At 38.5% G+C, this 23,954-nt stretch overlaps 1 protein-coding gene across 6 annotated transcripts in view; it reads left to right on the top strand.

Moving 5' to 3' along the window:
• tbc1d22b.S (TBC1 domain family member 22B S homeolog) overlaps positions 1-23,954 on the top strand; it is a 60,844-nt gene that overhangs the window by 32,308 nt on the left and 4,582 nt on the right. For 2 of the 6 annotated variants that reach the window (XR_005965799.1, XM_018249258.2), the window contains exon 12: positions 6,306-6,397. The exons of 2 other annotated variants lie outside the window; for them this stretch is intronic. Coding sequence is in view for 2 of the 4 variants with exons in the window: in XM_018249258.2 (XP_018104747.1) it covers positions 6,306-6,356 (51 nt within the window). In the remaining 2 variants the exon portion in view is untranslated. Of the gene's footprint in view, positions 1-6,301; positions 6,398-23,954 lie in introns of those variants that run through there. 2 more of the 6 variants (XR_005965798.1, XM_018249256.2) reach the window with 1 other exon arrangement.

The raw sequence follows: 23,954 nt of genomic DNA, 5'->3' as shown, positions 1-23,954 counted from the left end.
AGCAGTAGTATTTGGGCACATGATTAGTGAAATGATCGTCTATACTGCTGCCTGTGTGCTGAAGGTGTTAGCAATTGACACGTAATGGCACGTAGTGATGCATCGCTCTTGCATACATCTTTAGTTTACTGTACTGGCACGTCAGTATGTCTTTTGCACCTTCAGCCCTAAAGAAGTATGCGAGAGCGGCACGTCACTCTGTGCCAGTACATTTCTATTGCTAACAGCAGCACACAGGCAGCAGTACCAAGTGGCAGATCATTTCACTAATGTGCCCAAATATTACGAGCTGCTGGGCGGCCACATTTTTATTCATTTCATGACAGAGGCTGAGGGTAACTTTAAAAATGGGTCGCAATTGGCCCACGGGCCAGACTTTGGACATGCCTGCGTTAGGACACATCCATCAAGTTCAACCCTTTAAGTCTATATATAGCCTGCCTAACTGCTAGTTGATCCAGAGGAAGGCAAAAAACCCATTTGAAGCCTATCCAATTTGCCTCGGGGGGAATCCTTCCTGACTTCAAAAGTCCTGACTTGGCCAGTCTTTTGTCATAGCTGAGATTTTCCATAACTTTTACCAGCTCAGTTGCCCTTCTCTGGACCCTCTCTACATAGTAACATCGTAAGTTAGGTTGAAAAAAGACACACGTCCATCAAGTTCAACCTTTTAACGTTTTTTAACCTGCCTAACTGCCAGTTGATCTAGAGGAAGGCAAAAAAACACATCTGAAGCCTCTCCAATTTGCCTCTGATGGGGATAAATTTCCTTCCTGACTCCAAAGTGGCAATCGGACTAGTAGTCCCTGGATCAACTTGTACTCTGAGCGATCTTCCATAACCCTGTATTCCCTCCCTTGCTAAAAAGCCATCCAACCCCTTCTTAAAGCTATCCAATGTATCAGCCAGTACAACTGACTCAGGGAAAGAATTCCACATCTTCACAGCTCTCACTGTAAAAAAAACCCCTTCCGAATATTTAGGCAGAACCTCTTTTCTTCTAAACGGAATGGGTGACCTCTTGTCAGCTGGAAAGACCTACTGTTAAATAAAGCATTAGAGAGATTATATATGATCCCCTTGTATATTCATACATAGTCATCATATTACCCCTTAAACTAACGATTTAATATAATTTTAAATGACAACCATTTCTGTTCTGTGTTTTTAGCTGCAAACTTAATGCCCCAATCAATGCTCTGAAGGACAGCCCTCAAGGCACTAAAATAAGCTTTTCTGAAATTCATGTTTTTTGTTGCCCCAGTGTATTTTTGTTTTTTACACCAGACATTAAATGATAAAACATTATGGTCACGATTACCCAGGGGTTCAATGACTTGCACATTTGCTATAAGTTCTAGGTCATTTGAGATCACTAGATCCAGAATAGCATTTTTTCTGTTTGGCTCCTCAACAACCTTTGCCATAAAATTGTCATGCAACAATTTTGTAAACTTGTTCCCATTTACTAATCTGGCAGTACTGTTGTTCCAGTCAATATCTGGGTAACTAAAACCCCCCATAATCATTACTTTACCCAAACTAGCAGCCTTTTCTATTTGCATCAGGAGCTTAGCCTCCTTCTCCTCCTCCTACTCACTTACATTAGGGAGTCTATAGCATACTCCTACAATTAATTTGCTCTACTCTTAACAATTGTGGGGCACTGTATCAAACTCTTTGGCCAAATCCAAATAGATCACATCTACTGCTTTCCCTCTATCCACCAAATTACTTACCTCATCATAAAAAGCTATCCTTCATAGTTATGCTGATTACTGCTCATAATAACATTCACAAGGACAAATTTTTAAATGTGATACCTTAACAAGCCTTCAAATAATTTGCCCGCAACAGACGTCAAACTTACTGGCCTATAACTGCCAGGTTGACATTGCAATCCCTTTTTAAATATAGGAATGACATTAGCTTTCCTTTTTATCATACCAGATGAAAGAAAATCAGAGAAAATCAGAAATAGTGTCTAGTCTAAAACTGAACTAAGCTCTCTCAGTACCCGAGAGTAAATTCCATCTGGCCCTGGTGCCTTGTTCACATTTATTTTTAATAAAGCTTTATGTATCAAAAAGTTAGTCAACAGTGTAGCTGAGTTCGGTCTTAGAACTCTTTATACACTGAAGAAAAGAAACGATTTAAAGGAAAACTATACCCCCCCAAACAATGTAGGTCTCTATAAAAAGATATTGCATAAAACAGCTCATATGTAAAATCCTGCTTCATGTAAATAAACCATTTTCATAATAATATAGTTTTCTAGTAGTATGTGCCATTGGGTAATCATAAATAGAAAATTGCCATTTTAAAAAATAAGGGCCGCCCCCTGGGATCGTAGGATTCACTGTACTCGCATACCAACAAATTGGCTCATGTGACCTAACATGTATATGTTAGGTCACATGAGCCAATTAACAGACAGAGTTGTGTCTTTTGCTTCCTGTTACAGTTAGAGTTGAAGTATTTCTGGTCAGGTGATCTCTGAGGCACCACACAGACCATCACGTAATGGTGGCTCAAGGCAAGAGAAGTAAAAGGGCAATATTTACTTAAATATATATTCCAGTTTGGTAAGATTCTTTAATATGCCACTTAATATGATATGAACTATCTGTTGCTTAAGTGTTCATTTTGGGGGTATAGTTTTCCATTAACAAATTTTCAATAAATTTCAATCAACCAGAAAAAAATGCTATACTGAAAAAAAATATTTATATATATATATATATATATATATTTTTTTTTTTTTATATATTTTACACATAGCAAATGTGTAAATAATTGGACCCCGGGGAAATAGTGACCATAATGTGATCTCATTTAATGTCTGTTCCAAAAATAAATATACACTGGAGTAACAAAAACCCTGAATTTCAGAAAAGCAAATTTAAGTGCCTTAAGGGCTGTGCTTCAGAGCATAGATTGGGACATTATATTTTCTGTTAAAAACACCGAAAATAAATGGTTGTCATTTAAAAAGTTATATAGCATTTCTGTTCTCAATTTATTCCTGCAAGAAGTAAATGTAGAAGCACCAAGAACCACCCTATGTGGCTTAAAGTGGACCTGTCACCCAGACACACAAATCTGTATAATAAAAGTCCTTTTCAAATTAAACATGAAACCCAATTTCTATTTTTTATTAAAGCATTCATGGCTGTTGTAAGCTCATTTAAACATCTCAGCTGTCAATCAAATATTGTCTGCCCCTCCTCTATGCCCTGGGCATAGAGGCGGGGCAGACAATTACTTTCACTTTCCATTCAGCACTTCCTAGCAATTGCTGCTCTCCCCACATTCCCTCGTTCTCGTCAGCATTTAACTGTATAGCCAGGGCATGGGGATGGGCATCAGATCCCCCATTCTGGTGCACAAACAAGATTCTGAGCTGATGCAAGGCTTGCCTTAATAACAGTGTCCACAAAAATGGCTCCTTCCTGCTTGCTATAATTATGAGTTCCTAGACTGAAGGAAAAAAGATTCAAATAATTTATATAGTGTAATTAAAGTTCATTTTGCTTGACTGATCTGATAAAATAGGATTCTGAATCATTTTTTTGGGTGACGGGTCCCCTTTAATATAGAAGTGAAGAAGTTAATAGAAGGGGGGGGGCATTTAAAAACTACAAGTCCGTGGGGACAGAAGCTGTATTTAACGAATATAAACCCTATAATAAATGTTGTAAAACAGCAATCCGGAAGGCAAAGATAACCAAAGAGGAGGGTATTGCAGCAGAGGCTAAGACTAACCACAAAACGTTTAAGTACATTACCAAAGAGTCAGAGTTCCCAGGCTCGCCTCATAGATGCACTGTTGGCTCAGCTCAATCTTGTAAGTGGCTAACTTAGGATATTCTTCATAAAGTTTTACAAAAAATTAATGTGAACAAGGCGCTAGAGCCAGATGGAACTGTGGCTCTGAGAGCTTAGTTCAGTTTTAGACTGGCCTCTATTTCTCATTTTCTCATTCACTTTCATCTGGTATGGTACCAATGGATTGGAGGAAAGCTGGTCATTGGTCATTCCACTATTTAAAAAGGGATTATTAGCTCAGCCTGGCCATACCAGATGAAAGAAAATCAGAAATAGAGGATAGTCTAAAACTGAACTAAGCTCTCTCAATACCCAACGGTATGTTCCATCTGGCCCTGGCGCCTTGTTCACATTTATTTTTAATAAAGCTTAATGAACCATATCCTGAGTGAGCCACTGTCTAGTTTAAAGTAGGCCAACAGTGTAGCTAAGAGTTGGGTCTTGGAACTCTTTATACACTGAAGAAAAGAAGTGATTTAACTAATTTGCCCTTTTAGTGTCTGTTACAACTATGCTGGTACCATTATTTAAAGGAGCCTCACTCTCAACCTGCATCTTTTTACTATTAATATAAAGATCCTTTAAACAGGATCTTGACATACTGCCAATCTGGGCCTTTAAGTGACAAGTGAGATTCAATGTTGATAAATGTAAAGTCACGCACCTGGAATGCAAGCCAGGTATACCCTTAATGGGACTGCACTAGTAAATTCATAATGAAAAATGACCTTGGAGTCCTTGTAGATAATAAACTTGGCTGTAGCAAGCAATGCCAGTCAGAAGCTGCAAGGGCAAATAAGATCTTGAGCTGTATTAAAAGCAGCATAGATTTGCAGGGGGAGGGGGTTATTCTTCCACCATTCAGATCGCTGGTAAGGCAACTAAGCTTGAAGGTATGGAAAATCTGAGCTATGAAGAAAGACTGGCCAATTTGGGGTTGTTCACATTGAAGAAGAAGAGGCACTTGAGGGGTGATATACCTATGTATAAATATTTAAGGGGATCATATGATACTCTCTCTGATGCTTTATTTACTAGTAAGGTAAGAAGATTAGAAGAAAGGAGGTTAAATATTCGCAGGAGGGGTTTACAGTGAGGGCTGTGAAAATGTGGAATTCTCTCCCTGAATCAGTTGTACTGGCTGATACATTAGATAGCTTTAAGAAAGGGTTGGACAGCTTTATAGCAAGTGAAGGAATACATGATTATGCCCCCTTCTCCACCCCCCCCCTACACTGGCCCCTGCCAGTCGTTGCTCTGCAAGCCTCCTTTTTTCCCCCACGTTTGCCACTGCCCTTAGTGCTGCAAGTTCCTTATAGTCTGCAGTTCGGATTCCAAGGTAAAACCCCACCTGCAGCTCTCACATGTAAATACTGCATGGAACTGCTGCTCCAGCACCACATACATGGGTCAAAACTCACACTGAGTGATACTGGCAAACCCACTTGCACTCTTATTTACATTGGGTACTTAAAATTGCCCAAGTGCAATTTCTAATAAATACTTTTTACGTTTTAAACACCTTTAGGTTTTTAAAGGGGTGGTTCACCTTTAAGTAAACTTTTAGGATGTAGTATAAAGGCCAGTTCCAAGCAACTTTTCTATTGGTTTTCATTATTTATTTATTTATTTATTTATTTATTTTGTATAGCTTTATAATTATTTGCCTTTTTCTGCTGACTCTTTCCAACTTTCAAATGGATGTTGCTGACCCCATCTAAAAAACAAATGCCCTGTAAGGCTACAAATGTATTGTTATTGCTACTTTTCATTTCTCATCTCTCTAGTAAGGTCCTGTTCTATTCATATTCCAGTCTCTTATTCAAATCAATGCATGGTTGCTAGGGTAATTTGCACCCTAGCTACCGGATTGTTTATAATGCAAACTGAAGAGCTGCAGAATAAAAAGCTAAATAACTCAAAAACCTTTAATAATAAAATATTAAAACCAATTGCAAATTGTCTCAGAATGTCCCTCTGTAGATCATACTAAAAGTTAACTCAAAGGTGAACAACCACTTATGCTTGATAAACACTTAATTCACATGCAACACTTTGATCACATGCAGCACTTGCTTGGCAGCAGCTCACACTCGCTGTGCAGTCAGACTTATCGAGGTATCAAACCAAAGAACATTCATTCTTTATTTAATGTCAGTATCCCTTTAACTAGAAAACAGACTGAATTCACAGTGTTATTGGATCATTTATTTGCACAGTAAGAGGCAGATAATAATTTTTTTTGCACCCAAACTCACACATCCAAGTTATAGTTTTGAAAACTCGAATGTCTGCGAGTTAATAATAAAAAAAAAAATGTGAGAATTCAAATTTCGATTTTATCCGAGGTAGAAAAACCCTCACACAACTCACAAATTCAATTCTTGATAAATATGTCCCTTTGGGAACTCTTTATTTCAAAGTCGATTAACTGATCATTTTGGTTTTGCTTTCTTTATATTCTTCTCCCCAGGCAGAGCCTGAAGGGTTTTCTCATTTCCATCTGTATGTTTGCGCTGCTTTCTTAATTAAATGGAGGAAGGAGATTTTGGAAGAGACCGACTTTCAGGTAACAAATCTCCACTGTGAAAATGACATGTCAATGTAACATCTGCTTTGCTTTTTATGCTACTTTTTTATTCTACATACACACTAAACAAGTAAGAGTGATGGGATACAACAGAACAATTAAACACTAGATAACAGAGGAAGAAAACAAAACACAAACAATAAAACAATGCAATAGACGTTCAGAAATATTTGAAACACTAGCCATTTAGTTAAACAGGTATTCATGTTTGGTATCCATATGTGCTTATTGGGCTTTTAATGTCACGGTCAGAGGGATTAATGTGGAGAATGTCCTGCTATAACAACCTCAATGGTTGGAACATTGCTCAGCATTCCAGTTCATCACACTCATGTTCAGGTCTGTGCAGGCCAGTCAGATTCTTTCACACCAGACTGTCTGACTTGTACACAGGGTCATTGTCATGCCAATAGAGGAAAGGGCTCTCCCTAAACTGTTGCCACAAAATTTTAAGCACATGATAAAGTCAGTGTAAGCTGTGGCATTAAGTGGGTTACATTGTTACGCAGTAAAGTTGGGTTGAAAAAAGACCAAAGTCCATGTCCAAATTTACGGAGCTACTATCTATGATACTCCTGGCGACTCTGGGATTAATAGCACACAAGTACACTCTCCTTTCACCGGACATACCTTTAGCACCCATACTGAAAAGCCCTTTTTTCATCCCAGGAATCCAACCAGGCATTTCTAATGGTGGATAGACCACTACCTTTTTCTGTTCTCTGGTTCAGACAGTGTAGCAGTCAATTCTCTTTCAGGTCTTCTATTCATCACATTAATAAATATATTAATACAGATATGCAGGATCAGTGATTACGCCTTCGGATTAACTTTTAGTGAGTAATAAGTTGAACACACACAAAAATAACAATTCAAATTAAAAATAATTGCTTAACTTTGTATGATTGCAATTACTAGGATAACCGGTTCAGCATTAATTCAACACAAATTGGGGAGCCCCACAACCTTAGGTGCATTACTTTCAAATTCCAAATAACTAAGCAATTATCTAAGGGGCAGATTCATTAAGGGTCGAATTTCGAAGTTAAAAATACTTCGAAATTCGACCCTCGAATTGAAATCCTTCAACTTCGAATATCGAAGTCGAAGGATTTAGCGCTAATCCTGCGATCGATCGATCGAAGGATTTTTCGTTCGATCGAACGATTAAATCCTTCGAATCGAACGATTTTAATCCAACGATCGAAGGAAAATCCTTCGATCAAAAAAAGGATAGCAAACCTATGGGGACCTTCCCCATAGGCTAACATTGACTTCGGTAGGTTTTATCTGCCGAAGTAGGGGGTCGAAGTTTTTTTTAAAGGGAAAGTACTTCGACTATCGAATGGTCGAATAGTCGAACGATTTTTACTTCGATTCGTTCGAATTCGAACGAATTTAACCAATTCGATGGTCGAAGTACCCAAAAAATACTTCGAAATTCGAATTTTTTTCATTCGAATCCTTCACTCGAAGTTAGTGAATCTGCCCCTAAGTGTTCGGGAGCGCCCGATGGCATTCCTGTTTCCGTCTGCGCCACTACCAAGATGGTGGGGGTAGTGTCACACGTCTGCGCGCAAAATTTAAAATGAGACGATGCAGAGGTCACGGGTTCAATGCCCGATTATAGGAATTGCTGCTTGTGTTCCTTAAGTCGTTCCTGATTGAATCCTGGACTTTGGACCTTGCCTGACTTTGATTCTTGCCGCCAGCCTATTGATCTTCTGCCTGAATTCTGACTACGACTACTCTTGATCCATATTGGTTGCTGCGTACTTGAACTTTGTCCTGAAGCTTCCTCCTTGTTCCGGTCCTCTGCTAGGAGCCGATAGGCCCGTGACAGTATAATCGGGCAATGGACCCCACTGAGGAAGCTCCATTTGAAGTTGAAAGGTCGCTCTGGGGTTTGGCGACTCACAAGGAAGCTTATTAAGCCCAGCAAAATTGCTCCTTCCGCAACTGCATCGGCGGGTGGGCCTCCTATTTCCCCTCAACCTCGCTTTAATGGGGATTCTCAAGCCTGCAGAGGTTTCGAGTCTGATCCAGTTCTAGTTTCAACCCTCGCAGTAGTCCAATGAATGAGCCAAGGTGGGGTATGTGATGTCCAGTTTGGAGGGTAAACCGCTAGAGTGGGCAACACCTCTCTGGGAGAAGAATTATCCTCTGACCTTTGATGCCAAAGCTTTCCTCCAAACTGTGTTTGATGCCCCGGGTAGTGTCACTTATCCTTCATCCCGCCTCCTACAAATCTGGCAGAGAAATCGCAGTGCCAGTGAGTGCGCTATTGACTTTAGAACCCTGATGGCCGAAAACCAACTGGAACAATGAGGCTTATGAAGCCATCTTCTATCAAGCAGACTCAAAGATGACCACTAGGTCATCTATCAGATTGGTACTCTCGGAGTCGGGTGTCTACCTTGATGGCGAGGGCAATCAGGTCTTCCAATTGCTCGGGGAGTTCCCTGGAGACTACTCCAGGGAACTCCCCGAGCAAGGTAGACGCCCGACTACGAGAGTACCAATCTGATAAGGATTGTAGTAGAAGATTCCTGCCTGTTCTGGCACCACGCTTCCAGAGACCCCTCCTTCCTGCTCCTGTTTCTCCTCCTCCTGTCACTCCCCCGGAGGAATCTATGCAGATTGGTCAGATGCACCTCTCCGAACAAGAGAAACTCTGGAGACGGCTGGCTGGACTGTGCCTATATTGTGGCGGTAAAACCCATATTGCCAACAACTGTCCTATGAAGCTGGGGATAGCTCCACGCTCAGGTAGAACTGGGAAATTTTACCTGGGGTGCATGGAACCTGCACCCCAAAAGACCTCTCATATATTTCTGTTGTCTTTACAGATTCGGCTACCTGATGAGACAATCAATGTCTCCACTTTTCTTGACTTCGGGGCTGCAGGAAATTTCATGGATGCAGGTTTTGCCAGGTTTATGAAGATTCTCCTATTCCATCTATCTAATCCCCTGAGGGTTTTGGCGATTGACGATCGCCATACGGGAGAAGTCCCACTGACGGTCAGAGCCCTACATCGAGAGAAACTTTTTAATTCTTTTCTTAAAATAAACTGTCCATCGGCTCCTGTGGTGCTGAGTCTACCCTGGCTCCGTCTGCATAACCCCAACCAGATATCTCATTGGAGCCCTTTCTGTCAAAGAAACTATCTGCCTGGTAAGTCTGTTCACCAGAGATGGGCATTATGAATACCTGATAATGCTCTTCGGCGAATTTGTAAATGACACGTAGTCGTGTACTTGGATGACATTTTAATCTTCTCCAAAGACTTAGAAAGTCACCGAACCCGGATGAAAGAAGTTCTCTCCCGTCTGAGAGAAAACTCTCTTTTTGCCAAGCTGGAGAAGTATGTCTTCGAGTTGCCTAAGATCCCCTTCCTGAGTTATGTTATCTCTCATTTGGGATTCGAGATGGATCCTTCTAAAGTCATGGCTATCCAAGTACTAAGGCCATACAAAGATTTGTTGGTTTCACTGCCGACAATTCATCTCCTCCCGTATTGCACCTGTCTTGGTTCTCATCTGTCCCCCTCATGCTCTGGAGGACGTTCAGTCCCTGAAAGATTTGTTTGCCTCGGCTCCTGTCCTCTGACATCCTGACCTTCTGCAACCTTTCTTCATTGAAGTAGATGCTTCCGATGTCAGGGCTGGGGCTAATCTCTCTGAGACAAATTGCAGATGGAAAACTACACCCTTGTGCCTACTTCTCGAAAAAATTCTCTCCTGTTGAGCAAAATTATGACATTGGGAATCATGAGCTTCTGTCAGTTAAACTTACACTCAAGGATTGGCAACACTTCCTGGAAGGGGCAGCTCATCCCATCACAAAAACTTGGAATTCATTGAGACTCTCAAGAAACTGAATCCTCGTCAAGCGCGGTGGGTACTCTTCTTCACACGTATCAAATTTGTCCTTACATACCACCCTGGCTCCAGAAATCGGAAGGTGGATGCCCTATCCAAAAACATTGTGCCTGAGGGTCACCTCTGTGAAGATCGGGAACCGATTGTTCCTCCCATGAAAATTATTGTTTCCTTGTTCCCTCAACTGACCAGCCAGATCCTAGCAGTCTAGTCCTCTGCTCCTGCTGATACCCCCATAGGTATGGTATATGTGCCAACCGGGTTCCGCATTCCTATTTTAAGCAAGCCAGACATCCAAAAGACTCGTTTGGTGGCCAACAATTTGGAAAAATGTAAAGGACTTTGTGGCGGCTTGTGCCATTTGTGCCTGTTCTAAGCCAACTTACTCTCGGCCTTGCGGTTTATTACAGCGTCTAAACATTCCTTTCCATCCTTGAACTCACAGCTATGGACTTGTCAAACTGCCACCTTCCAAGGGAAACACCATGATATGGGTAGTTATTGGCCGCCTAAGTAAGATGGTACAACTTATTCCCCTTTGGAAACTTCCCTCTGCCATTGAACGCTCTCTGTTTATTCAATACATCTTCCAACTTCATGGCTTTCCAGCGGAGATTGTATCAGGCAGAGGTTCCCAGTTTGTGTCCAAGTTCTGGCACCCTTTATGTAAAAACCTGGGTATTGCTCTCCAATTCTCCTCTGCCTATCACCCTAAATCCAACGGGGCAGTAACCAAGCGCTGGAACAGTTCCGGAGAAGTCATATATCCCTCTGTCAGGATGATTGGGCCGATCGACCGGGGCGGAATTTGCTCATAACAACACTTGTTATGCCTTCACTGCTAGATCACCCTTCTTGACCGTGTATGGGCAACATCCGCAAGCCTTCCCCCCAAGACTTCCTCTTGTGAGATGTTCCAGCAGCTGATGATCATGTAGCCCACATTTCCTCCAAATTGGCTTTGGTAGCCTACCAAATGGCGAAGATTTCCTTGACCCATAAGGGTTATGCTGATCGCAGACGGAAATCTTCTTCTTTAGGTTGGGGAATAAGTGTGGCTTTCTACAAGAAACATTCATCTTCGAGTTCCTTCTCTCAAGTTGGGTCCAAAATGTGTTGGTCCATTCCCCATTGAGAAGATTATTGTTCCTCTGGCTGTCAGACTTCAGCTTCCCCCTGAGATGCGAATCCCTAATGTGTTCCATGTGCCTAATGTGTTCCGTGTGCAATCGTTAATCACTTCTCTTCGGAACAATCCCCTCCTGTTTCTTTCACCGTGGATGTCAACAAGAATATGAGGTAGAGAAGATTTTGGACTCAAGTCTAGAGGGTCTCTACAATTCCTGATCAAATGGAAGGGTTTTGGTCCTGAGGAGTGCTCCTGGATAAAACAGGCCAATGTCCATGCTCCTCGATTGGTTACGGGAATTTTACAAACAATTTCCACATTATAGGAATTGCTTTTTGTGTTCCTGGGTGTTCCTTAATTCGTTCCTGATTGATTCCTGGACTTTTGACCTTGCCTGCACTTATTAACTTTGATTCTTGCCGCCTGCCTTCTGCCTGAAATCTGACTGATTACTCTTGATCCCTATTGGTTACCGCATACTTGAACTTTGTCCTGAAGCTTCCTCCTTGGTCTGGACTTCACCGCTAGGAGCCACTGACACCAAGCTCTTGGAACTCATTCAGAAGTCCAAGCTAAAACACAAAGTGGAGGAAGCCATCAGAGTTTATACCAGAGTTCTTTAAAAACCCCTATCCCCAAATTCTGACTTGTGTAATAATATGTGCAAACTGCTGTCAATTTATTAACTTTGTACCAGACCTTATTTGTTATTTAAGGTATAAATTGAGTTTATTGTCTGTCTGTTTATTCTTAAGGATATTTAACCCTTTCCCTGCCAGCTGTTTTGTCCTAAATGCGAACCTCTACTGCCAAGCAGTTTTTAGACACTTTGTACTCTTTCACTTCAAGGGCCTTTCCTGGGGGGGGGTCTTTTTAGTTTACCCAGTAAAACAATATATTATTTTTTTCAGGACAACATGAGCTTTCAAAATATGCTAGAATGTTTGTGTAATTCTACTGTAAAAAAATATAGGCTTTTAAGTGTCTAGTAAAATGAAAAAAAAATCACAAAGTACAATCACATATATCAGAAACATAATTTATTTTATGTATGAGAACACAGCTGATTTGGAAAGACCTAAGTCTCCTGAACGCAGCAATACCAAATATATATAGTTTTATGGAGATTTCTCACTTGTATAGATCAAAATCTACAAGCAGTACACTACCAAATTTCCAAAGCACCACTCCACAAAACGCATACTTCTGATTTCAAGGCCAACCATTCAACTAACATTAGGTTTACCCAAGAAAACTACCCATTATTAGAAAGAACAGATTTTGGAGAATGGGTAAATCTATCTATATACTCCAAACTACCAAGTTGCAATTCTTTCCTAAAATTATAATTTTTTATCGAAATTGGTGAATTTTTTTAAAAATCATACTTCATCATACCTCCCACCCATCATTAGGTACCAGTGTAAAACACCCTAACTATGATTACCAGGAGTCCACTGAACAGTTTGTTGCCCAATTTGTACAGGTTTAATTAAGCATGTGGCATATAGGGGCCCCAAAACGTAGATATCCGATTTGAGCTATCCGTTCTGTAATTCCAGAAACTGCAAAATCGACACATTTACATAGTTTGGGGGGGGGGGGGCAAAGGTAGAAAAAAGTAATTTACCCCAGAAAACCATATATTTTCGGAAAGTACACATTCCCCCGAATCCAAATTTGGTATGCATGTCTTTTTAATCCAAAGCACCAAGCCACAAACCGTTCCTAAATGTGGCGTTTTTGGTGACGTTTCCAAAAATAACCTCAAAATTTCCAACCTGCAGCATCGTATTTCCGACATAATTATAGGTATCAAGACAAATCACCCCAAATATGAAAGCCTGGGGTCCTCTGAACAGTTTGATGCCTAAAATGTATTGGTTTACCTAAGCACGTGGCATATAGGTGCCCCAAAATTAAGACACCCCATATGGTCTGTCATTTCAGGTACTGCAAAATCATCACATTTACATAGTTTTGGGGGGTGGGGCAAAGGTAGTAAAAAGTACGTTCAACCCAGAAAACCATATATTTTCGGAAAGTACTCTTTCCCACAAATCCAAATTGGGTATGCATGACTTTCTACTCCAAAGCACCAAGCTGCAAACCTTTCCTAATTTTGGCGATAAATGCAGCGGTTTTTACATTTCTGAAAATCGCCTAAAAATATTGCAATTGGCCATATTTATCTCACCCAATTTCTTACCAGGGATGCACCGAATCCCGGATTCGGTTCGGGATTCGCCCAGGATTCGGCCTTTTTCAGCAGGATTCGGGTTTGGCCGAATCCTTGTGCCTGGCCGAACCGAATTGTAATTTGCATATGTAAATTAGGGGCGGGTAGGGAAATCCCATGATTTTCCATTACAAAAGATTTTTTTCTACTTTTTTCTTTCCTGTCCCGAATTTGCATATGCAAATTAGGATTCGGTTCGGTATTCTACCAAACCTTTCACCGGGGATTCCCAAATAGTGGATTTGGTGCATCCCTATTTCTTACATACAATTGTAAAACAATATTGATGCCAACGGTCTACGGAACAGTTTGATGTCCAATGTGTATATATGTATATATATATATATATATATATATATCTCTCAAAGGCATGTGGCATGTGTAACCCCAAATAAAAATAGTGCATATGAACTTTCTCCGCTGACGATTCTGCTTCTGTGAAGAAAGACCCCTACTGTGTATTGTCTGACACAAGACTCTCCTAACAGCTGTAAGACCCCCAAAACCAGATATTTTTGTAAAGTACACATTTTGCCTAATCCAAAATAGGTAATTGTTTTTCTACTCCAAACTACCATACTGCAAAGCTACACTAAAGACAGCGGTTTTTATGACATTTCTGAAAATTGCCTAAAAATATTGCAATTGCCCACATTTATTTCATACATACAATTGTAAAACACCCAAAATATTGACGCCATGGGTCTACTGAGCAGCCCTATATGCATAGATTTACCAAAGTATGTGGTATGTACGCATCCCAAATGAAAAACATGCTTATTAATCTTCACGCTGGCCAACTCAGTTGCTGAAAACAGAGCCCTGACTGTGCGTTATGTGCCGTAAGACCCCCAAATTGTAAAAAGACCCACAGAAAATAGGGATGCACCGAATCCACTATTTTGGATTCGGCCGAATACCGAACCGAATTCACCCTAATTTGCATGTAAATTAGGAGTGGGAAGGGGAAAACATTTTTTACTCCCTCCCCATCCCTAATTTGCATATGCAAATTTGGATTTGGTTCGGCTGGACAGAAGGATTCGGCTGAATCCTGCTGAAAAAGGGCGAATCCCGAACCGAATCCTGGTGGAATTCGGTGCATCCCTACCAGGAAACCATATATTACATCTTTCTATACCAAAGCACCAAACTGCAAAACTATACTAAAGATACAAAAAAAAAAAAACAATAATGCAGGGATAAAATTGCAATAAAACCAATAAAAAATGTGTAAATCAATGGAATAACAAAATAACTGATCCAACAGTGTAATTAGTGGCTAAAATATATTATCCAATAGTCACACTGCCAAAATAAACAGTTTTTATGGTTAAAAATACACAGAATGGTAAAATGAAAAAGTTAAAAAAAAAAACCTTCTTTGTGTGTACACTACTAAAAGTTGTGTGACAGTGTGTACTGTATGTAACTGTATATTTGCGTATATAAGTGACAAAAATTGCAAAAAATAAAAAAGGATCTTTACTAAAATGATTCTGCAAGAGTGTATAATGTATGTAAGTGTGTATAGGTAGGTAAATAAAGGCCACTTGCCGTACGTGCTTGGCAGGCAAAGAATTAATGTGTAACAATACCCATGTTTACTGTTAACCAGCAATATACACAGAGAGCAAAGATGTTGCTTATATAAGGGCTTCTAATAAGAATGCAGTTTTCTAGATCCTTCAGATGCTGTTCGATGATAGCTTCCTTTGATAGGTATACTTTCTCTAATAGATACCGTTATTCTTTCATTATTTGTCACAGTTATTGAATGTTTTGGGTTACAAATCTTAGTACCTTTATCAAATAATATCTCATTTCAGGCCTACTAGGGCCACATGAGTACCTGAGATCAACAACAATTAGATGTAGAAAGTGCAAGATGTAATAGTAGTCATATAGGCCTATTGTGGAAACAAGGAAAGAGCTGTTTTGAATTCTCTTTGGCTGGGGCCCACTTGTAGGTACTCTGGTCTGGCAGGTCAGTTGAATTATACTGTATATGACCTAATACTACTGGTATCCTCAGACTTGGTGGGACTGTTGGGGAATAATGGGAATGTGCATCTGTAGTCTTATTTACTGACATGATTTTTTTGCGAACAGTTTGGGTTAAATAAAAACGCCTTTACTACTAATCTTTGGTTTAGAATTCTATGGTTTATATTTGGTGGTTTTCCACCTATTCTTTTATTTTCCCATTATCACCTTTTTATTTTTTCCAGTGTTCCTTGTATAATCTTCCCTTTATTGTTCTGCTTTACTCTCGGCCATACAAAATTTCCTACTATTTTGAGCTTGTCTAACCTCTCCTATCGCTTATTTTCTGCCTTTTTTTCCTTCCTAGTTCTCTTTCAGTTTTTCTAGAACAGTCTCTGACAATGGTGCTTGAAAGTTTCTGAACTCATTCAAATTTTCTATATTTTTATATGAATATGTCCTAAAACATCATCTGATTTTTAAACAAATCCTAAAAGTAGATGAAGAAAACCTACTTAAATAAATGAAACAAAAATGATTTTATTTTGTGATGTATTTATTGAAAAAAATGATCAAATAATATATATGCGTGTAAGAAAAAAAGGGAATGTTTAGGATTATCAAATTTATCAATTTGAAGGTGAAATCATCAGAGTCTGGTGTTTCAGTAAATGGGAGGCCAATCAGGTGTGAGTGAGAGACCCTGTTTTATTTAAAGAAGGGGATCCCCAAAGCCTGATCACACATACAACACATTTGTGGTGTTTATCATGGCTCAAACAAAGAAGGAGTCTGATGCCCAAAAAGTTTTGCTCTATCCTGCTACAGAATTGATTAAAGTATTACCATGCAGTAGTAAAAATTCTATATTTACTTCAGTTTAGGCTAGTACAATAAGTTCAGTATATAAAATATGGAAATTTTAACCATATTAATTTGAAGTGTTTAGTTCTCCTTTAAACTTTGACCCTCACTCCAGCACTGATACCGGGCAGTAAATATAGATGTAGCCATACATTATAATTGCCTTTTCTGATGTCTACTTTCCTTGTAGCTTCTTCCTCTCAGCCCCCCAACTTGGAAAACCTGCACCTCGAGTAGCAAAAGCCAAGTAAAATGCTAACTAAAAAGGGCTGTCACAGTTTTGGCATTTTACCAATTCCTTCATAATGTTAACTCTGTCCACCATCCCTCCTTTAATATAGCTTGCCATAAATATAGATGTGTATCTTGCATAATAGTTTTATCAGAATCTCAGAAAATGTACGCAGGGCTTTAAGGAAAGAATAGAACAGAAAAACAAATTGTGAAAAGAAATAAGATATAAATGACCCATCTTAAGAAGACTACATTTGATGCTTATGTTGTTGGATTTTTTCCAGTTATCCCAGATTATTACATGTAGTGCTAATTTATATTTGAGTAATGCAGATAGGTACATCATATTTTGAATATAATCTAACTTTGTGTGTACTGAAGTTGCTACAGATGTGCCTATTGCAGTGACATTCCTTGTAGCAGGCATTACTGCACTTGCAGTATGTGTACAAATAAAATCCACATTCTGATGATGTATCAACAATTTGTGTGTCCAGTTTCAAAGGGGTACAATGCTACTCACTACTCCAATCCTCAGGGCTGGATTTATATAGTGGACACCCCTAGGCCTGCTGCCGTTCATTGCCCTGTCCCCTACCCTTCATTAGTGCACATTTGCAAATTTTCATCATTCAGTCCTGAGCACTGGGAATTGGCACACAGGAAATTTAAAAAACTGTCTTATCTCCTGCGCATTCCCAGTGTTTATGAACCAAGTTAATGTGGTTGAGCAGCATGCCGCCCTAGGCCGGGCCTTTGTGGCCTTTCCACAAATCCAGGCCTGCCAATCCTCAACCCCTTAAAGAAATGTCACAATCACTAGGGGCTGCCAAATGATACCTTGGGCTGGTGGTTCTGTTAAGACACCGGCTTGGTATCCGCTAATTCACTAAAATCTGAAGTTGCGATCAGGGAGGCAAACAGTAGCGAAGTTGCGCTAGTGTTAATTCGTCAACAAAGCGAAGTTACGCTAGCGATGCCTAATTTGCATACGGAGCCAAGTTAAAGTTGAATGGACGTATATGTAGCAGCAAATACATTACACGACACAAGCCTGGGAAAGCTTCATTAAATAAAATAGAGTTGATATTTTGCCCTATACATATGCCCACTGTATAGTTTAGATGCCATATGTTAGGAAATGTAGGGGGAAGGTGGGTGCCCCCAAAAAAATTAACGATCTTTTTCAGCCTATCACCCTTAAAAAAAAAAGGAAAAGATGCCAGCGTTTTTAATGACTTAGAAAAAAATTCAACTTTTTTTGAAGCAATCCCTATCTACTCTATTGCACTTCGCCTGGTCTGAGGTGGTGAAGGCAAGTCTGGCGCAAGAGGTAACGTTCAGTAAAATGCGTAGTTATGTCGTCCCATCACCATAACGCAACTTCGCCTGTCGTAAGGGTGCGAAGCAGCGCTATAGTACGTCCACTTCGCTAGCGATTTTACGCCAGCCCCCGTTCGTAAATCGGCGAAGTAACGAAATTACATCATGCTGGCAAATTTGCGCTAGCCGCTTCGCGCTTTAGTGAATTTGCCCCAAAGTGTTTAAAGTGGCTTAATAACTGCCCATTACATTACCTTTTATGAAAAATATGCTGCAGTATAACATTGAAGTATATTTTCTAGTTTGCCTGATTATTAATCAATTAGTGGCAAACAAAACTAAGTTTGAGGGGAAAAAAATATAATTGCTGGTTCGGAGAAAAGGGCAAGTCAACTCCAAAATAATAAAATAAACCTAATTCTTAGCAACTTTCTAATATGCATGTATTAAACATTTTCAGTTATTTGTTTAAACAATTGCTATTGAAAAAAACATTTGCCTAACTTTTGGTTGTTTTTAAATATTGTTGCAAAAGTCTTTGTTCCCCAACAAAGACAGATCTGTTAACCAGCTAGCTGCCTTGTCTTACATTGTCTCAACAGTCTGAGCCATCAGGACAGAGAATAGAAAGGGACAGACAAACATTGCTTTCAATAGCAACAAATATAGCTTAAAGAGATACTGACACCTGAAATTAAACTTTTTTTTACATCTATTATAATATTGGCTTTGCAAGCTACTTCTAAGTTTGCCATAAAGTATTTGCATGATGCTTTTACATTACCTGTCTGATCCCCCATGTTCCTGTATGAGGGGGCTGCCATATTTGTGCAGCAGGAGTCCGTTAGCATTAGAAACTGTAACTAACAGGCTGAGATGGGACAGTCAGGTTGGCAAAGTCAGAGTGTCAGAGAGTCAGGCTTAGGAACTTCAACTAACAATTATATACAAAAACAAACCTCTCAGCAAAAAATGATCAGCATGACCTATAGGTAACAATCAATGTACATTCATATGCTAAAATTAATTTTTTAGTGTCAGTATCACTTTAAAAACCATGCACTAATTGTAATGAATATATATTACAAAGATGCTTACAATTATGTTTGCTTTTTTTTAGGCAAAACTTAATTTATTTCGGTTGATATTACAATAAGAAAATAAATATTCATATGAATACCCTTAACTTTGGAATGAGATGTCGGGCAGGCAGATATCTGAATACTTTTGGCAATATACAACACTACTTCTTGTAACTACAACTTAAATTGATTTGTAAACACTGATACAAAAGTATCAGACCATACTTTCAGTTTTAACCCTTTAACTGGCAAGCACGTAGGTACTACATGCTGGCACGAAAAATGCTGACTGCCAAGCACATAGTACCTACATGCTCAGCAGTTAAGGGCTTCCTCGTTGACTAGGAGTCCTTTGTGCCCCTCCTCGTCATGACCTTGTGATCCTGTGCCACCCGCACACTTCCTATACAGGCTCTGTGATCTGGACCCCCACAGCACTGCTAAACCCCTAAACCTAGAAACTGTTAAGTGCCATTTCCCCCCCACATTTTCACACACACACATGCATTTACATATGCACAGTACACATATTACTAGTTTTATTTATTTATTTTTGCACACATGTACACACTCACATACACATATAAATATTTATAAATTTTTTAGAGCATACACAAACATGCATACACAAACACACACTTACAGGTTTTTTTTAGTTCTTCATTTTATCAGTTTCCCTCTTATTATTCCCCTAAAAATTGTTGATTTCACAGCATGACTGTTTGATCAAGCATTCTGACCGCTAACCACGCTGTTGGATCAGTTATTTTGTTATTTCATTGATTTGTCTAATTGTATTTGATTTTTGTTATTTTATTGCGGTTTTATGCTTGCAGTGTTGTTCCTTACAGTTTTTTTAGCATTGTTTTCACTTTGATCATTTGGAGTAGAAACACATTATTAGCAATTTTGCATTCGTTAGATTGTATACGTTTTAAAAATATATGGTTTTGGAGGGTCTTTGTACTGTTAGGGGGTCTTGTGGCACATAATACACAGTTGGGGGCTTTGTTTACAGAAGGCGAATCAGCAGTCAAGAAAATTCATATGCACTTTTGGTTTTTATTTGGGGTCCGCACATGCCAGCTGCTTTGGTATATCTGCAAATTGGGCATCAAACCCGTGGCTTCAATAATTAGGGTGTTTTACAATTGTATGTGAGATGAATGTGTCCAATTGCAATATTTTTAGGCGATTTTCAGAAATGTCATAAAAACCACTGCCTTTACCTTAGCTTTGCAGTATGGTAGTTTGGAATAGAAAGACATAATTACCTATTTTGGATTAGTCAGAATGTGTACTTTACAAAAATATATGGTTTTGTACTGTTAGGGTGTCTTGCAGCACATGATGCACAGTCAGGGTTCTTTGTTCACAGAAGGAGAATTGGCAGGCAAGAAAATTTATATGCACTATTTTCATTTGGGGTCCACACATGCCAGCTGCTTTGGTATATGTATGCATATTGGGCATCAAACTGTTCAGTAGACCCTTGGCGTCAATAGGGTGTTTTACAATTTTATATAAGAAATTGGGTGAGATAAATGTGGCCAATTGCAATATTTTTAGGCAATTTTCAGAAATGTCATAAAAACCACTGCCTTTACCTTAGCTTTGCAGTATGGTAGTTCAGAGTAGAAAGACATAATTACCTATTTTGGGTTCGTCAGAATGTGTACTTTTCAAAAATATATGGTTTTCATATATGTAGATAGCGAAGAAGCACGCACTCCATGGGCCAGTTGATGTGATTAAAAGTCTTTATTTAAAAACAGCTAAAACAATGGAACCTTACGCGTTTCGTATCCGAGGATACTTACTCATAGGCATGATTGGAAACAGCCGTGAACAGAATTTAAACAGGTAAAAGGTTTATGACGTACAAAGTCAGTGATCCTAAACATTAACCCTAAAATATAAATTATTTTAGCTGAGATGAAACATTCGTTTTTATCCTTTTAAATCATATTAAATCATTTCAAATCATTTTAAATCATTTTAATTCATTTTCAATCATAATGGAATGCTGAAAAAAAGTAAAGTTAATGCTGGCTTTATCGTAAAAAACCATCAAATTTAAAAATCTTATTACAATAGTTAAACAGTTCATGTCTAAAACTAGAACAATATTATTATCAATGAAAGATTAATGCCACATCAAAACCAATATATTAATTCAAGAGATGCCTATTAACATTGTGTAGCCGATACCAAATTATAAATAAATGAAATATAAATATAAATTCATATCATATTATATTGAAATCTTTCCACGGACAAGATGTATAGATAAACATATAGCTAAGAAAAGGGGAAGAAATTAAAAGAGCATAAAAATAACCTTCCAACTTTGGTCAACCTATGGGTCAGGCGCATCATATTAATCCAGCGCATCATATTAATTATCCAAAAAACTCCAACCTAGCTACATCCCTCTATCCTACAATTTCTCCATATGATGTACCTATAATTCAACAGTGTATCTACAGAACTTCCCCGGCGCTGCTGTTAAAGAGCTCTCAAGTTCGCCTGGGCGCATCTTAGTTCCTCAAAATGACTCATGATGTCCCAGTATCACTGTTGCAAACGTATATAGCAACCAATAGTGATAAGGCTCAGACAGTTAGTTGTCCAACGGACTCAATTATTCTACTAGTATCTATCAGACCTATTACATTGTTATATGCTTGATGCATTATAATATCCATTCACCTCCAAAATCAATACATTAACCCAATATAAAGTGCCATACCAAAACACACGAATGTCAAAACATATTTGTGGAATCATTTGAAGAATTGTTAGACGGATTATATGAAAAAAAATAAATAAATAAACATATATACAAGTGAATACAACTCTTATTATGTATCAAATTATTTATTTATAATTCATGTAAATTGTAAATTATTAATTTATAATTCATGTTGTGTGTCAAGTTTAATTACTCCGTGCTCATATGCTAATTTGATAAACTCACAACTTAATTTTTCAGTGTTATTTCACCAAAGTGTACTATATGTCGACTAAAACAAAAACTTCATATTTTAAATTTTGAAATGAATGAATTCATACATTTAATCAATAATAATTCATATATGGGTCACCATAACTGTTTGTAGCTTTTATCCCACATAAAACTGGCAGTGTTTATAAATTTGTGTAAATGTAAGCCATCAAATAAGTATGCAGAAAGTTGTTTTCAGGGTCTTTACCTGCTATATAATAATACAACGAACATATATCAGAAACATAATTTATCTTATTTATGAGAACACAGCTGATTTGGTAAATTATGTGTGTCCTGAATGCGCCAATACCAAACATATATAGATTTATATATAGATTTATTTATATTTCTCACTTGTATAGATCAAAAACTCCAAGCAGTACACTACCAAATTTCCAAAGCACCGCTCCACAAAACTGCATACTTCTGATTTCAAGACCAAACATTCTAACTAACAGTAACTTTACCCTAGAAAACTATGCATCATTAAAAAGAACAGATTCTGGAGAAACAAAAATGGGCAAATCTCCAAACTCCAAACTACCAACTTGCAATCATTTTTTACAGAAATCGTAAATAAAACCTATGCATAAACCTATGCACATTAGGCATCAAACTGTTCAGCGGACCCCATATTAATATTTAGGGTGTTTTATCTTGGCACCTAAAATAGTATGTGGGAAATAAGATGCTGTAAGTTGGAATCTTTGAGGTGATTTTTGGAAATGTCACCAGAATCACCAAATTTCAGAAAGGTTTGTGGCTTGGTGCTTTGGAGTAGAAAGACATTGCATACCCAATTTGGATTCAGGGGAATGTGTACTTTCTAACAAGACATGGTGTTCTGGGGAAAATATACTTTTTTCTACCTTTGTCCCCCCCCCCCCCCCCAATAATTTAAATTTGTTGACTTTGCAGTATCTGGGTTTACAGAACTGATGGCTGGAATGGGGTGTATGGGGTGTCTACATTTTGGGGCCCCTCTATGCCAAGGTAAACTTATATTATACATAAAACAGCGGACCCCAGGCTTTCATATTTAGGGTGTTATCTTAGTTCCTAATAGTATGTAGGAGATAAGATGCTGCAAGGTCATCACAATCGCCAAATTTAGGAAAGGTTTGTGATTTGGTATTTTGGAGTAGAAAGACATGCATACCCAATTTGCAATTGGGGGACTGTGTACAGTTTAAAAATAAATGTTTATCTATGGTGAATGTACTTTTTTTGTAGCTTTGTCCCTTATGAAATGATGTAAATGTGTTTTTATAGAACTGATTGTATGGGGTGTCTTCCTTTAGGTGCCCCTATATGCCACATACTTGGGTAAACCAATACACATTGGGCATTAAATAGGAGATGCTGTAGACTGGAAGCTTTGAGGTCATTTTTAAAAAAAAAAAACAAAAAAAAACGATTTCTGTAAAAAATGATTGCAAGTTGGTAGTTTGGAGTTTGGAGATTTGCCCATTTTTGTTTCTCCAGAATCTGTTCTTTTTAATGATGCATAGTTTTCTAGGGTAAAGTTACTGTTAGTTAGAATGTTTGGTCTTGAAATCAGAAGTATGCAGTTTTGTGGAGCGGTGCTTTGGAAATTTGGTAGTGTACTGCTTGGAGTTTTTGATCTATACAAGTGAGAAATATAAATAAATCTATATATAAATCTATATATGTTTGGTATTGGCGCATTCAGGACACACATAATTTACCAAATCAGCTGTGTTCTCATAAATAAGATAAATTATGTTTCTGATATATGTTCGTTGTATTATGTGAAACATGATT

This window comes from Xenopus laevis, chromosome 2S, assembly GCF_017654675.1.
Source record: "Xenopus laevis strain J_2021 chromosome 2S, Xenopus_laevis_v10.1, whole genome shotgun sequence".
NCBI classification, from domain to species: Eukaryota; Metazoa; Chordata; class Amphibia; order Anura; family Pipidae; genus Xenopus; species Xenopus laevis.
Note: the sequence above shows the minus strand (reverse complement) of the source record. Positions and strands in the feature narration are given on the sequence as shown.